Source organism: Nerophis lumbriciformis, linkage group LG03 (assembly GCF_033978685.3).
Source record: "Nerophis lumbriciformis linkage group LG03, RoL_Nlum_v2.1, whole genome shotgun sequence".
Lineage (NCBI taxonomy): Eukaryota > Metazoa > Chordata > Actinopteri > Syngnathiformes > Syngnathidae > Nerophis > Nerophis lumbriciformis.
The window spans coordinates 38201288-38218280 of NC_084550.2; the positions used below are offsets into that span (position 1 = coordinate 38201288).

Sequence of the window (16993 nt, forward strand, 5' to 3'; positions counted from 1 at the left end):
GCTGGGACCAGGGGTGCACTGGTGGTCTAGCTGGTAGTTCCAAGGTGGATACGTCGTCTTTTTACATTTTTTATCAAGAAACAAGGATCTAAAATCACCATCCTGCTGCTGGAGAAGTCCAAGAGAATGTTTGAGCTCTAATCTCTCCACTACAACTCACCTAATGGACGCAGGACTAGACCAGCAGGTTTACCTTCTTGACCTTAGTGATCAAGACCCCAACCCATACCAGACCGTGGAACAAGGCTGCGACTGAGACCAAACGTGCATGTAGTGGAGATACAGTAGCCCATTGATAGCTGAAGGCTTCCCCACTCCCACTCATTCATTCATGGAGTTGTGAGGACCACTGTGGAACATTTTCTTTGGCTCCACTTTCTATTTTTATTTATATTTTTCAAAGACAGCGTCTGAAAGGAGCATTTACATAAGGACTGAAAGCGGACGACTGTCACATTTGATGAACTTGTGTAATTCCACAGTTTTTTGGGTCATCACCTTGACAGAATGTGATTCTTAGAGGGGGAGGGGCTACGACTTGAGGGTGTGATTCCAGCCAGAAAGCCCACTGAAGCTGAGTGGAGGAGAAATGAGTTGCAGGAATCTTACCTGCTGCTGATTTTTTTTTTTCATTCCGTGTCGCTAAGTCACGCAGAGTTCAACTAACCTCGAAAAACGCTGGTGACCTGTGAACCGTAGAAGTATGGATGCCACTTTCATTTCAATGTCACACCATTTAATTTTTACATGTGGAGGTTTTGTGTGGCTTTTTAATTGACCAAGACTGAGCTTTAACGTTGCACACCTGAACAATTGAAAATGAACACTTGAGCAACAAGTTTATCATTGTGATGATGTGGATTGTGTGCACACTAAAAAATGTCGGGTTAAAAACTAACCCAATTTTAACCTAACTGCTGGTTCAGAAAATGATAAACCCCTTATTTGAGTTAGTTTAACTCAACATTTTTGGGTTAATTTTTTCAACCCAATTTTTGCATTGAATTATTTAACCAACATTTTGAGTAATGATAACTTCATGTTGGGTTATTCCCAACCAAACTATTGGGTTGAAATATTTAACCCAAAAGTTGAGTTATGCTCCCTCAATGCTGGGTGATTGTAGACATTGTTAATGGGATTAATCATTAATAAAATTCCCTTCAAGAAAAAAGTAACTTTTTAATTTAAAAAAAGCATTTTAACCAAAAATGCGTTACTTGTTAAAAAACAACCCAAAATGGATCATAATTTTGAAAACCCAGAAATTTAGTTAAAATAATACCCTTATAATCCAAAAGATGGATTGCTCTTCAAAAAAATAACTCCAAAATTTAACCCAACACTAGCAACTCATAAATAGGGTTATCAAAATAACCCAGCATTTTTTAGTGTGTAGAAAAAATAATTGTGTGCCTTTTTGATTGACCAAAACTGAGCAACAAGTTTATCATTGTGATGATGTGGATTGTGTGCACACTAAAAAATGTTGGGTTAAAAAATAACCCAATTTTAACCGAACTGCTGGTTCAGAAAAGGACGAACCCCTTATATGAGTTATTTTAACATTAACATTTTTGGGTTAATTTTTTCAACCCAATTTTTGCATTGAATTATTTAACCAAAATGTTGAGTTATGATAACTTAATGTTGGGTTATTCCCGACCCAACTATTGGGTTGAATTATTTAACCCAAAAGTTGAGTTATGCTAGCTCAATGCTGGGTTATTGTAAACATTGTTAATGGGATTAATCCTTAATAAAATTCCCTTCAATAAAAAAGTAACTTTTTAATTTAAAAAAAGCATTTTAACCAAAAATGCATTACTTGTTAAAAAACAACCCAAAATGGATCATAATTTTGAAAACCCAGAAATTGAGTTAAAATAATACCCTTATAATCCAAAAGATGGATTGCTCTTCATAAAAACAACTCTAAAATTGTACCCAACACTAGCAACTCATAAATAGGGTTATCAAAATAACCCAGCATTTTTTAGTGTGTAGAACATTTTTTTGTGTGGCTTTTTGATTGACCAAGACTGAGCTTTAACGTTGCACACCTGAACAATCGAGAATGAACACTTGAGCAACAAGTTTATCATTGTGATGATGTGGATTGTGTGCACACTAAAAAATGTTGGGTTAGAAAATAACCCAATTTTAACCCAACCGCTTGTTCAGAAAAGGACGAACCCCTAATTTGAGTTATTTTAACTCAACATTTTGGGTTAATTTTTTCAACCCAACTTTTGCGTTGAATTATTTAACCCAAAAGTTGAGTTATGATAACTTAATGTTGGGTTATTCCCAACCCAACTATTGGGTTGAATTATTTAACCCAAAAGTTGAGTTATTCTAGCTCAATGTTGGGTGATTGTAAAAAATGTTAATGAGATTAATCCACAATAAAATTCCATTCAAGAAAAAAGTAACTTTTTAATTTAAAAAAAGCATTTTACCCAAAATGGTTCATAATTTTGACAACCCAGAAATTGAGTTAAAATAATAGATGGATTGCTCTTCATAAAAATAACTCCACAATTTGACCCAACACTAGCAACTCATAAATTGGGTTATGGAAATAACACAGCATTTTTTAGTGTGTAGCTTTAGATCTGGTGTGTTTTTTTAGCTTTTGACACAACTTAAATCAACCAAAACTGATCTTCACATACTGGTACTACTGAAGCTTTAACGTACACCTGCACAATCGAAAACAAGAAATAGACAACACTGTTCAATGGAACAAAAGTTATTATTATATTATGCTGATTGTGTATTTTCAGACTATGTGGGTTTTATCTCTTCTGACAGATTTTAAATCAAACAAAACTTGATCTTTATACACGCTAACTGGCCTTAACATTATGCACACTTGCACAATGGAAAACAAAAGGTAAACAACACTGCTCAATTAAACAATCCGTTTATCATGTTGGTGATGCAGCTTGTGTAGCCTTAGGCCAGGGGTGTCAAATTTTCATTGAGGGCCACATCGCAGTAATGGCTGCTTTTAGAGGGCCAATTTTTTTTAAATTAATTTACATTATGCATGCGGGTAATAACCTGTGATTAATCATGATTAATCGAAATGCATATGCATTTGATTATTAGATTTGTTTATGTATAACTTGCTTTAAGATCATAAATAAAGGTGGCAAGCAGATATTTAGCGATTTGTTTTTATCTCACAAAATAGTTTTGCAATACAGTATATAATAATATACTATGTAATATATATAATATATACAATTTTAAAATATGCATTTTTTTTCTGTCAAAATTGAAAGAACGAATGCATTTAGTAAAAAAAAAATTAAAAAGTATCTTATTTAAACCCATTTTTTCCAGGCTTTCGCGGGCCACATAGAATGATATGGCGGGCCAGAACTGGCCCCCAGGCCTTGAGTTTGGCACCTGTGCCTTAGGTCATGCGTGTTTTTCATAGCATTTGACACAAATTAAAGCAGCGGTGTCCAAACCTTTCCCACTGAAAAATCAACATATACAGGGGCCATGTTGATATTTTTAATTCTCAAATACAATACAATATATAGAATTTCTTCGAAGAAAAAACAGTCTGCATGGCAGCTTTGACATTAGCATCAACATTTAAACATTACGTTACACGTGTTTGCTCTTTTATTCCACTTTGTATGTTTGTTTTTGTAAAGTATTGTAGAATATAAATATGAATGTTAAAAAAAATGTCTTGAGCTGCTAAAGGCACCCTGGGCTGCAATTAGGACACCCCGGATTTAAATCAACCAAAACGGATTACCTACTCAGCCTAGCTAACTGTGGGGCGAGCATAGAAGTATGGATACCGCTTTAATTGCATTTTAACACCATTTAATTTTTACATGTGCAGGCGATAGAGTTTGTATGGATTCTGACACAACCTAAATCAAGCAAAACTGAGCTTTAACGTTGCACACCTGAACAATTGAAAATGAACAATGTGGAAAAATAAGTTTATCACTGTGATGATGCGTATTGTGTAGCCTTAGGTCGTGTGTTTTTTTTTTGTTTTTTTTACTTTTGACACAACTTAAATCAACCAAAACTAATTATTGAGCTCAATTGGATATGTGTATTGTTGTCATAAATAGGCTCAGATTTTTGACAGATGTTCAATCAACAAAAACAGATATTTATATATTCTCACTTGTGTTAACTTTCAGTACACCTGAACAATCGTAAACATGAGGAAATGTAACAATGCAAAAATGTTTTGACCTGCTCAGTGGCCTTGTGGTTAGAGTGTCCGCCCGGAGACTGGAAGGTCGTGAGTTCAAACCCCGGCCGAGTCATACCAAAGACTATAAAAATGGGACCCGTTACCTCCCTGCTTGGCACTCAGCATCAAGAGTTGGAATTGGGGGTTAAATCACCAAAATGATTCCCGAGCGCGGCCACCGGTGCTGCTCACTGCTCCCTTCACCTCCCAGGGGATGAACAAGGGGATGGGTCAAATGCGGAGGGTAATTTCACCACACCTAGGGTGTGCGACTATCAGTGGTACTTTAACTTTATCACGGTGGTCGTACTTTGCATGATATCACATTTAAATGTGTTTTAAATATTAGTTTTTTGTTGTCCTAATCGTTTCATGTCAAGTTTCCTGATTGTCTTTTCTCCTCTCCCCCCAAATTCAGGGCCCAATGGGTCCAAGAGGAGCACCTGGCCCCACCGGAGCTCCTGTAAGTACCCACTTTGCACCACACTGGCTGTGTGTCACACTCACTCCCTGCTAGAACGTAACGCTGCATCACACCAATGTTTACATGTTTGATTGAGGCCCCTTCTACACTAAGCCAGCTACGGTTATCCAGGGTAAATCCCACCGAACCTTATCGTTGTCCACACACACGTAATTTTAAACCCCCTCACCCCCTCCGTCAGCCAGCGCAACACGACCTAGTACTCATGCGTGGAAAATGTGCATGTCATAGTCACCTCCAGTGTTGCTTTGTGTGCAAGTTCTTAATTGTAACTTATCTGAACAATATCCATCCATCCATCCATCCATCTTCTTCCACTTATCCGAGGTCGGGTCGCGGGGGCAGCAGCCTAAGCAGGGAAGCCCAGACTTCCCTCTCCCCAGCCACTTCGTCCAGCTCTTCCTGTGGGACCCCGAGGCGTTCCCAGGCCAGCCGGGAGACATAGTCTTCCCAACGTGTCCTGGGTCTTCCCCGCGGCCTCCTACCGGTCGGACGTGCCCTAAACACCTCCCTAGGGAGGCATTTGGGTGGCATCCTGACCAGATGCCCGAACCACCTCATCTGGCTCCTCTCGATGTGGAGGAGCAGCGGCTTTACTTTGAGCTCCTCCCGGATGGCAGAGCTTCTCACCCTATCTCTAAGGGAGAGCCCCGCCACCCGGCGGAGGAAACTCATTTCGGCCGCTTATACCCGTGATCTTGTCCTTTCGGTCATGACCCAAAGCTCATGACCATAGGTGAGGATGGGAACGTAGATCGACCGGTAAATTGAGAGCTTTGCCTTCCGGCTCAGCTCCTTCTTCACCACAACGGATCGATACAGCGTCCGCATTACTGAAGACGCCGCACCGATCCGCCTGTCGATCTCACAATCCACTCTTCCCTCACTTGTGAACAAGACTCCGAGGTACTTGAACTCCTCTACTTGGGGCAAGATCTCCTCCCCAACCCGGAGATGGCACTCCACCCTTTTCCGGGCGAGAACCATGGACTCGGACTTGGAGGTGCTGATTCTCATCCCAGTCGCTTCGCACTCAGCTGCGAACCGATCCAGTGAGAGCTGAAGATCCTGGCCAGATGACGCCATCTCTGCCATCTCTGCAAAAAGCAGAGACCTAATCCTGCAGCCACCAAACCAGATCCCCTCAACGCCTTGACTGCGTCTAGAAATTCTGTCCATAAAAGTTATGAACAGAATCGGTGACAAAGGGCAGCCTTGGCGGAGTCCAACCCTCACTGGAAACGTGTCCGACTTACTGCCGGCAATGCGGACCAAGCTCTGGCACTGATCATACAGGGAGCGGACCGCCACAATCAGACAGTCCGATACCCCATACTCTCTGAGCACTCCCCACAGGACTTCCCGAGGGACACGGTCGAATGCCTTCTCCAAGTTCACAAAACACATGTAGACTGATTGGGAAAACTCCCATGCACCCTCAAGGACCCTGCCGAGAGTATAGAGCTGGTCTACAGTTCCACGACCAGGACGAAAACCACACTGTTCCTCCTGAATCCGAGGTTCGACTATCCGGCGTAGCCTCCTCTCCAGTACACCTGAATAGACCTTACCGGGAAGGACTGAACAATATCCAGTGTTGTGGTATTTCTATTAACTGTAATCCAGTGTGCTGTGGGGCCCTATTGTAGTGAATCACACCTGAGACATCATAAATTAATCAAATCTTTATTAGACACGTAAACAATGTGATAAATAACATTTTACATCAATCAAACTAGGGATCTAGATATCTGGTCAGGACACTCCTCACTCTTTTGCCTTCACCTTCATTGTCCATTCCTTTTTGGTGACTTTATATACTCTGGACCGAGACGTTGAGTCCGCGACATACATGGCGGACAATAACTGATACAGTCTGCTTTGCCAGTCCAAAAGCATTCTCGTTGACTTTCCTTCGACAAATAAACAGTTTTTTGCTAAGTAGAATCACAGCCGACCTGGACATTGGAAAGTCCTCTTGCCGTCTGAGAAGTGTTGTATCCCGAATAGCTGCAATGGCTTTCTCTTAAGGTATTCATGTGTGATTTCCACAAGCGTCTGTACATGTAGAAGACGGAGAAACACGGGCATGTCTGGATGACTCACCTCCATATTTCCAGTGGTTAGCTCCGAGTTTAGGAAACCGCTTTATTATGAAGCTGGCTGTGGCGCGTTCTTTCTGACGTCACTTCCTCTCTGAACTCAGTTCGTAAACGATCAATGAGTCCATACAAAGCTAAGAGCCGGAGATTCAAGACATACACGGCGCACTTACCCGTGTAAAAAATTGTCCGAGGAGGGGGACCTTAAACCATGGTTTAGTGTGGCTTAGGCTAAATAATTATTTGTTTAAAGGGGAACGTTATCACAATTTCAGAAGGGTTAAAACCATTAAAAATCAGTTCCCAGTGGCTTATTTTATTTTTCGAAGTTTTTTTCAAAATTTTACCCATCACGCAATATCCCTAAAAAAAGCTTCTAAGTGCCTAATTTTAACCATCATTATATACACCCGTCCATTTTCCTGTGACGTCACAAAGTGATGCCAACACAAACAAACACGGCGCATAGAACAGCAAGCTATAGCGACATTAGCTCGGATTCAGACTCGGATTTCAACGGCTTAAGCGATTCAACAGATTACGCATGTATTGAAACGGATGGTTGTAGTGTGGAGGCAGGTAGCGAAAACGAAATTGAAGAAGAAACTGAAGCTATTGAGCCATATCGGTTTGAACCGTATGCAAGCCAAACCGACGAAAACGACATGACAGCCAGCGACACGGGAGAAAGCGAGGACGAATTTGGCGATCGCCTTCCAACCAACGATTGGTATGTGTTTGTTTGGCATTAAAGGAAACTAACAACTATGAACTAGGTTTACAGCATATGAAATACATTTGGCAACAACATGCACTTTGAGAGTGCAGACAGCCCAATTTTCATCAATTAATATATTCTGTAGACATACCCTCATTTGCTCTCTTTTCCTGAAAGCTGATCTGTCCAGTTTTTGAGTTGATGTCAGCAGGCCAGGGAAGCTAGGGTCGATATTCTTCTCTTGATCATCTTCGGCGGCATAAGGGACGGTGTGAGCCAAGACATCCAGGGGGTTTAGCTCGCTCGTCTGCGGGAACAATCTGCCGCCATTGCTTGCCGTGCTACCGAGGGCCTTTGTCCCTGAATTGCTCACACACTCCGGCAGATTCAATGGGGGTCTGGCGGCAGATTTCTTTGACTTTATCGTTGGAAATGCATCTGCTTTGAGTATCGCAGGATATCCACACATTCTTGTCATCTCTGTCGTAGCATAGCTTTCGTCGGTAAAGTGTGCGGAACAAACGTCCAATTTCTTGCCACTTTCGCATCTTTGGGCCACTGGTGCAACTTGAATCCGTCCCTGTTCGTGTTGTTACACCCTCCGACAACACACCGACGAGGCATGAGGTCTCCAAGGTACGGAAAATTGGCGGATTGCTTCCCGATGTGACGTCACGTTGTGACATCATCGCTCCGAGAGCGAATAATAGAAAGGCGTTTAATTCTCCAAAATTCACCCATTTAGAGTTCGGAAATCGGTTAAAAAAAATATATGGTCTTTTTTCTGCAACATCAAGGTATATATCGACGCTTACATAGGTCTGGTGATAATGTTCCCCTTTAAGGGGTTATCCGACTTAGCGTAGACATAGCCTGAGATGGCTGTGGAAGACTTTTACTTTCCCAGCTGCACTTTCTATCGAGTTTTCCCGTCCCCCGAGGAACACCTGACAATTTAGCTGAGGATTTATGTCTCGCCCTATCTTGCGCCCCCCCAGCCTTCGTCTTCTCCTCTCGCCCGATTCACCTGTAGGCCCCCCGGGCGCTTCCTAGCGACCTCCAGAGCAAAGCGATTAAGCATGGCGTGCCCGCGCTGACACGTCTCAACTTGAACTAGTCGTCCTCTCCTCCTGTTTTATGCTCTGAAGCCTGCGGCTGCTTTCGGGAGCAGACAGAGTTGTGGATTTTTAATGGCTGTCTTTATTTTTTTCACATTGCAATTCAGTTTAAAACCGGAATGGATTTAGCAGAGCGCAGACTTGTACCGCGTGGATATTCCTGAATCCATCCATCCATCCATTTTCTACCGCTTATTCCCTTTGGGGTCGCGGGGGGCGCTGGAGCCTATCTCAGCTACAATCGGGCGGAAGGCGGGGTACACCCTGGACAAGTCGCCACCTCCTGAATAGTGTTGTTAAAATGAAGACTATGCTTTGAACAGTAAGGAAAATGTCATCATCAGAATACCATCAATATTCCAAATGCATCACATTTAGGTTTTTTATTTGGCTAATGTACACAACAAAGTATTGTGAAATTAAACCTAAAAAGTAGCCTGTTCAATTTCAAACATCAAATTAAGTGTTTTAAATGTAATTTGTTGTAGAACAATCAATCAATCAATCAATCAAAGTTTATTTATATAGCCCTTAATCACAAGTGTCTCAAAGGGCTGCACAAGCCACAAGGACATCCTCGGCTCAGATCCCACATCAGGGCAAGGAAAAACTCAATGGGCACAATGAGAAACCGCAGATGTGGGGACCAACAATTTTTTTCCGCGGATTTTCGAGATAAAGGGAAGGTGGGACACTGGGCGGTAGTTTGCCATGAGGTCAGGATGGAGGTTAGGTCTTTTGAGCAAAGGATGAAACCCCGCTTTTTTTAATGATAGGGGAACAGTGCCAATCTATAATTAATGTAGCCATTACATTTTTGTCCGGTCTATTTTTTATTATTTTATACAAAAGGATGCAGCCATTTTAGTGCCCTAGTTTAGCTTTATAATATTTTATAATGCAATAGGATTTGTCAAACTATTTTTTTTTTTTTTCAATTCTATATCATATTGTTGGACTCTACGCATATTTTGTTATTGATCAGTCAAAGCTCTGGTCTTGTAGAAGAGTTCACAAGTATTTTTTTTGTTAAACAGGCCGCAGGTAAATATTACAGCGTTGGTCTCACTCCCGCAAAAGCATTGTCAATTAAGTAAGTACGTAATTAAGTAAGTACGTAAACACCACGAGCGGTTCAAAAGTGAGCCCAGATGAAAAATTCTTCAATGGGAAAAAGAAGAGCTTGAGCTGTTCCATTCAGTGTGTATTTATTTAAAATTATTATTATGGATTAAAATGTTAATATCTGAGACTAATTTCTCCTTATTCAGACGTTTGTACATTTGTACCATTCTGTAGCTATTGAAGACAGCTTGAACTTGGTGTTAGACATTTGCAGCCATTGTTCTGTCAGCCTTGATTAGAAATACCAAAACACGCATCAATGCCTCCAAAACAACACATTGGTGAACGATGTGGCTGCACACGTGCGTGTGCTTAATCAGAGAGTTTGAAGTAAAATTAAGTTCACAACACACCTGTGAATTTAACTGTATATTTGCTATAATATTTTAACAATACAACACAAAAAATCTCATTTAGGCAACATTCATAATTGTATTTATTTTATTCAACTTAAAAAGGACCTGCCTTTTTCATCTTTGTATTTCAGTTGTTTTTATCTTATAATGCAATAGAATCCGTCATACAATTGTTTTTGTATCTATTAGTTTTATTTTTATTTAACAGAACATGATACTTAATGTTTAGCTTGTTTAATCATTTATTTATTTATTTTTTCTATCTTAAAAGGTAGGTTTTTGTGTAGCTTCATATTTCAGCCTTTTTTTGTACATTTTTTTATTTCAAAATACAATAATGACGGTCATTTTATCTCCATATTTCAGCCTTTAATTTAATTTTTATGATAAAATCTGACATTTGTTGTTCTTGTCCTGCAGGGCCCTCAAGGTTTCCAAGGCAGTCCGGGAGAGGCTGGAGAGTCTGGACATGCTGTAAGTCTCAAACACATCTGCCGTACAGTATCTATAGTAACAACCCCTTACAATATGTCTATCTATATTCTGTACATATTTTTGTAAGGACTTCAAAGCGTTGCAGGGTCACACTCTTTTCTCCGCCTTTACATTTGCACTTAGAGATGCCGAGCAGCTTCATGCAGACCGCCCTATTTACATGAGATGTTTGCGTGTACCACGCAGCTTTCACCACGGAGATATTGGATATTTTACTGTACAATAATGTTATTATGCTTCTACCTGTCACATTTTCCTATCTTTTCAAAAAAAATTTGAATGCAGATTGCTGGACGGGACATATGGTACAATACAATCAGCAAGATAGGATGGAGCTAGACCCTTTAGTATTTTATACGTAAGTAGTAAAACCTTAAAGTCGCATCTTAAATGCACAGGAAGCCAGTGCAGGTGAGCTAGTATAGGTATATATATATATATAGGTATATATGTTTATAGGTATATAAAAGTATATACAGTATGGGTATATATGTATATAAGTATATAAAGGTATATACAGTACAGGTATAAATATAGGTATATATGTATATAGGTATATAAAGGTATATACAGTATATGTATATATATAGGTATATATGTATATAGGTATATAAAGGTATATACAGTATAGGTGTATATATAGGTATATATGTATATAGGTATATAAAGGTATATACAGTACAGGTATGTATATATATAGGTATATATGTATATAGGTATATAAAGGTATATACAGTATAGGTATATATATAGGTATATATGTATATAGGTATATAAAGGTATATACAGTATAGGTGTATATATATATATTTATAGGTATATATGTATATAGGTATATAAAGGTATATGCAGTATTAATATATATAGGTATATATGTATATAGGTATATAAAGGTATATACAGTATAGGTATATATTATAGCCCATATTATAGGTAGTGGGCTGTTTTGAGGAATTTTTGTTAATGGTATCCATAGTACTGATATTAATAACCTTACGCCTATTTTGCGTGGTGCGCTTTAAATAATTTCGACCACATCTAGGAACTGGGGACCTTGAGATTATTTGCTTGGTGCTGCAATAGATTGAACGTGTCATAATTTGCCACCTCAGTAGAATGCATGTTCACTTCTGGCACAGTCACTACAGAAAAAACATTATGTGAGTTGTGTATTATTCTAGGAGAAATGCTATGTGTGCAGGGATTTTCCAGCCTGGCGCTGGTTAGTTCTATCTTAACTGACTTCTCACCGGGCCGACAGGCCATGTGATTGCCTGTGTCCTAGCTTGCTCTAGTGTAGTTAGTCAAGTGTGACTCAACCAGTAATCCATGTTTCTAGATAGAGTGATGGTGCCTTTCTGGTTAGGGTGAAGGCCGTCCCTCCTCAGCAAACGCGGTTTTCCCCAGAAAGAGGGTCAATTATCAATAAACGTTAGTCCCTGTTCTCTACAAAAACTAGCCAGCCACTTGTTAAGCGAGACTAATTTGCTATATCTCACATCATTGCCTCTCGCAAACAGGGGGCCAGAGACAAGTACTCAATGCCGAGACATCTTTCTCGCGAGATTACAAGCCCTAGCTATGTTCTTCTTTGTAATCTCTGATTGTCTCATCCTAATCTGCTATACCTCTCATTGTCATTGGAGCCGATGTATACAACTATGTTCGCGAAGCGAGCGGTGCGATTAGCCTGTCGTACGCGTTTACTAGGCCTGTTGCGAGTCAGCTCCCTAAGATTAGCTTTAATGTCGGGTGCTTATGGCTGGTTTACTAAGTTGTATGTTCCGGGTGATGGAGTTCCCTATAACTAAGGTGTGGTGTCTGGTACACTGGGGTATAGGACTAGCTAAATCTGTTATGCGTCTCAACTGGTTCACCGTGGCTTGTAGGCCGCTTAGGGCTGCTACAAACTGGGCTAATCAGCTTGCTACAGCTAACGCTAGCAAACATGTCCGCGCTGCCTAAAGTTATAAAATGACTCTGCTCTGACTGGCGGACACGGCCCTCTAGAAGAGCCAACCTATTTATACTCAGCTTGTTTCTTTCACCGAGTCAAGTTTTTTGCTGTCTTCCGAGCACAACAGCTTCGGACCGGGACTGGCTTAGCAACTAGCTAGCTGAAAATGAGGTGGTGAAACAGAGAGTGGGTGCTTTGTAAGTTTGATAAGACTACTAAATATGTTGGAGAAGGGATACCAAAAGCTTAAAACACTTAAAAGCACACAGATAGAAAGATAGCAGTTAGCTTCTGAGCGGCGAACAGCGCAGTAACTTCGGACTGAGACTACCTTAGCTTTGCTAGCTTAGCAGCTAGCTAACTAAAAGTGAGGCGGTGAAACAGTGAGTGGATGCTTTGTAAGTTTGATAAGACTACTAAATATGTTGGCGTAGGAAAATAACAAATGCTATAAAACAACTACAAGCACACAGATAGAAAGATAGCAGTTAGCTTTTGAGCGACGAACAGTGCAGCAGCTTCGGACTGGCTCGTCCCCGTCGAGCTAGCTTCTTCTTCTTCTTTTTGTGTCTTTGAAGCATGTTGTTATATGACAGTTTCCCATTTCTTTACACAGTCTTTTGCATTGTCGTTGAACTCTGCGAGATCTTTTAAGCTGCACTGGTTGGGTAGGATAGGACAGACAAGGCAGTGCTGCATCGTATGGTCCTCTTCTTCGCATTCGCAGGTGGTTGGGCAGTTTTGTAACCCCATCTGGCCATAGCAGCTTTTGATCGCCTCGTTCCTGTTCTCAGCTGGTTTAGTGTCTTCCACTGGACCCATGGTGTTTCCGACCCGGGGGGCAGGTCTTCAGAAGGGGGGATTTCCCATGTCAATAAGAGGGGGGTCTTTTTCTAGTCTTTGTGTCCATAGCTGGAGTCTGGTTTCTTCCCGAGATGTTGTTAGGGGCTTGACATGACTGAGGAAGCTTCTCCTTGACTTCAGACGTTGGGCTGAGGGTTCACGTGCATGGAGGAGGTGGCGTTCATCACTGGTAGCTTTTGTGAACTCTACTCGGCTGGCAACTTCCCGTCTCACGTCTGCAGGGGCAATGCCAGCGAGGAGATGTAGGTCGTTCAGGTTGGTAGGCTTCAAGCAACCAGTGATCAAGCGGCAGGTGTAGTTCAGCGCTGGGTCTAGCTAAAAGTGAGGCGGTGAAACAGTGAGTGGGTGCTTTGTAAGTTTGATAAGACTACTAAATATGTTGAAGAAGGAATAACAAAAGCTCTAAAGCAATTAGAAGCACACAGATAGAAAGATAACACTTAGCTTTTGAGCGGTGAAACAGCAGCGAGTGCGAGCATACTTCCGGACGTGATCAGTGGTGGTCATAATTATGTGCCTCATAGAGGTTCAAATCAATCAGTCAAAGTTTATTTATTATAGCCCTAAATCACGAGTGTCTCAAAGGGCTGCACAAGCCACAATGACATCCTCGTCTCAGATCCCACATCAGGGCAAGAAAAAAACTCAACCCAATGGGATTACAATGAGAAACCTTAGAGGGGACCGCAGATGTCGGACACCCCACCCCCTTGGGCAACCGGTGCAACGGACGTCGAGTGGATCTAGTTAGAGTCCAGTCCATAGTGGATCTAACATAATAGTGTGAGAGTCCAGTCCACAGTGGATCTAACATAATAGTGTGAGAGTCCAGTCCATAGTGGATCTAACATAATAGTGTGAGAGTCCAGTCCATAGTGGATCTAACATAATAGTGAGAGTCCAGTCCATAGTGGATCTAACATAATAGTGTAAGAGTCCAGTCCATAGTAGATCTAACATAATATTGTGAGAGTCCAGTCCATAGTGGATCTAACATAATAGTGAGAGTTCAGTCGATAGTGGATCTAACATTATAGTGTGAGAGTCCATTCCATAGTGGATCTAACATAATAGTGAGAGTTCAGTCCATAGTAGATCTAACATAATATTGTGAGAGTCCAGTCCATAGTGGATCTAGCATAATAGTGTGAGAGTCCAGTCCATGGTGGATCTAACATAATAGTGAGAGTCCAGTCCATAGTGGATCTAACATAATAGTGAGAGTCCAGTCCATAGTGGATCTAGCATAATAGTGTGAGAGTCCAGTCCATGGTGGATCTAATATAATAGTGAGAGTCCAGTCCATAGTGGATCTAACATAATAGTGAGAGTCCAGTCCATAGTGGATCTAACATAATAGTGTGAGAGTCCAGTCCATAGTGGATCTAACATAATAGTGTGAGAGTCCAGTCCACAGTGGATCTAACATAATAGTGTGAGAGTCCAGTCCATGGTGGATCTAGCATAATAGTGAGAGTCCAGTCCATAGTGGATCTAACATAATAGTGTGAGAGTCCAGTCCATAGTGGATCTAACATAATAGTGAGAGTCCAGTCCATAGTGGATCTAACATAATAGTGTGAGAGTCCAGTCCATCGTGGATCTAACATAATAGTGTGAGAGTCCAGTCCATAGTGGATCTAACATAATAGTGAGAGTCCAGTCCATAGTGGATCTAACATAATAGTGTAAGAGTCCAGTCCATAGTGGATCTAACATAATAGTGTGAGAGTCCAGTCCATAGTGGATCTAACATAATAGTGAGAGTCCAGTCCATAGTGGATCTAACATAATAGTGAGATTCCAGTCCATAGTGGATGTAACATAATAGTGTGAGAGTCCAGTCCATAGTGGATCTAACATAATAGTGTGAGAGTCCAGTCCATAGTGGATCTAACATAATAGTGAGAGTCCAGTCCATAGTGGATCTAACATAATAGTGTAAGAGTCCAGTCCATAGTGGATCTAACATAATATTGTGAGAGTCCAGTCCATAGTGGATCTAACATAATAGTGAGAGTCCAGTCCATAGTAGATCTAACATAATAGTGTAAGAGTCCAGTCCATAGTGGATCTAACATAATATTGTGAGAGTCCAGTCCATAGTGGATCTAACATAATAGTGAGAGTCCAGTCCATAGTGGATCTAACATAATAGTGAGATTCCAGTCCATAGTGGATCTAACATAATAGTGTGAGAGTCCAGTCCATAGTGGATGTAACGTAATAGTGTGAGAGTCCAGTCCATAGTGGATCTAATATAATAGTGTGAGAGTCCAGTCCATAGTGGATCTAACATAATAGTGTGAGAGTCCAGTCCATAGTGGATCTAACATAATATTGTGAGAGTCCAGTCCATAGTGGATCTAACATAATAGTGAGAGTCCAGTCCATAGTGGATCTAACATAATAGTGTGAGAGTCCAGTCCATAGTGGAACTAACATAATAGTGAGAGTCCAGTCCATAGTGAATCTAACATAATAGTGTGAGAGTCCAGTCCATAGTGGATCTAACATAATAGTGTGAGAGTCCAGTCCATAGTGGATCTAACATAATAGTGAGAGTTCAGTCCACAGTGGATCTAACATAATAGTGTGAGAGTCCAATCCATAGTGGATCTAACATAATAGTGTGAGAGTCCAGTCCATAGTGGATCTAACATAATAGTGAGAGTCCAGTCCATAGTGGATCTAACATAATAGTGAGAGTCCAGTCCATAGTGGATCTAACGTAATAGTGTGAGAGTCCAGTCCATAGTGGATCTAACATAATAGTGAGAGTTCAGTCCATAGTGGATCTAACATAATAGTGTGAGAGTCCAGTCCATAGTGGATCTAACATAATAGTGAGAGTCCAGTCCATAGTGGATCTAACGTAATAGTGTGAGAGTCCAGTCCATAGTGGATCTAACATAATAGTGAGAGTTCAGTCCATAGTGGATCTAACATAATAGTGTGAGAGTCCAGTCCATAGTGGATCTAACATAATAGTGAGAGTCCAGTCCATAGTGGATCTAACGTAATAGTGTGAGAGTCCAGTCCATAGTGGATCTAACATAATAGTGAGAGTTCAGTCCATAGTGGATCTAACATAATAGTGTGAGAGTCCAGTCCATAGTGGATCTAACATAATAGTGAGAGTCCAGTCCATAGTGGATCTAACGTAATAGTGTGAGAGTCCAGTCCATAGTGGATCTAACATAATAGTGAGAGTTCAGTCCATAGTGGATCTAACATAATAGTGTGAGAGTCCAGTCCATAGTGGATCTAACATAATAGTGAGAGTCCAGTCCATAGTGGATCTAACGTAATAGTGTGAGAGTCCAGTCCATAGTGGATCTAACATAATAGTGAGAGTTCAGTCCATAGTGGATCTAACATAATAGTGTGAGAGTCCAGTCCATAGTGGGATGAGCAGGGGATAATCTTGAGTGGAGACAAGTCAGCAGTGCAGAGACGTCCCCGACTAATGCACGGATGAGTGGTCCACCCCGGATCCCGACTTTGAACAGCTAGCGCTTCATCTGTGGT

The 16993-nt window shown here is 41.0% G+C and overlaps 1 protein-coding gene across 2 annotated transcripts in view; it reads left to right on the plus strand.

Moving 5' to 3' along the window:
- col2a1b (collagen, type II, alpha 1b) overlaps positions 1-16993 on the plus strand; it is a 150855-nt gene that overhangs the window by 36221 nt on the left and 97641 nt on the right. For both annotated transcript variants that reach the window (XM_061937692.1, XM_061937693.1), the window contains 2 exons: positions 4662-4706; positions 10567-10620. In XM_061937692.1, coding sequence (XP_061793676.1) covers positions 4662-4706; positions 10567-10620 — 99 coding nt within the window. The remainder of the gene's footprint in view (positions 1-4661; positions 4707-10566; positions 10621-16993) is intronic.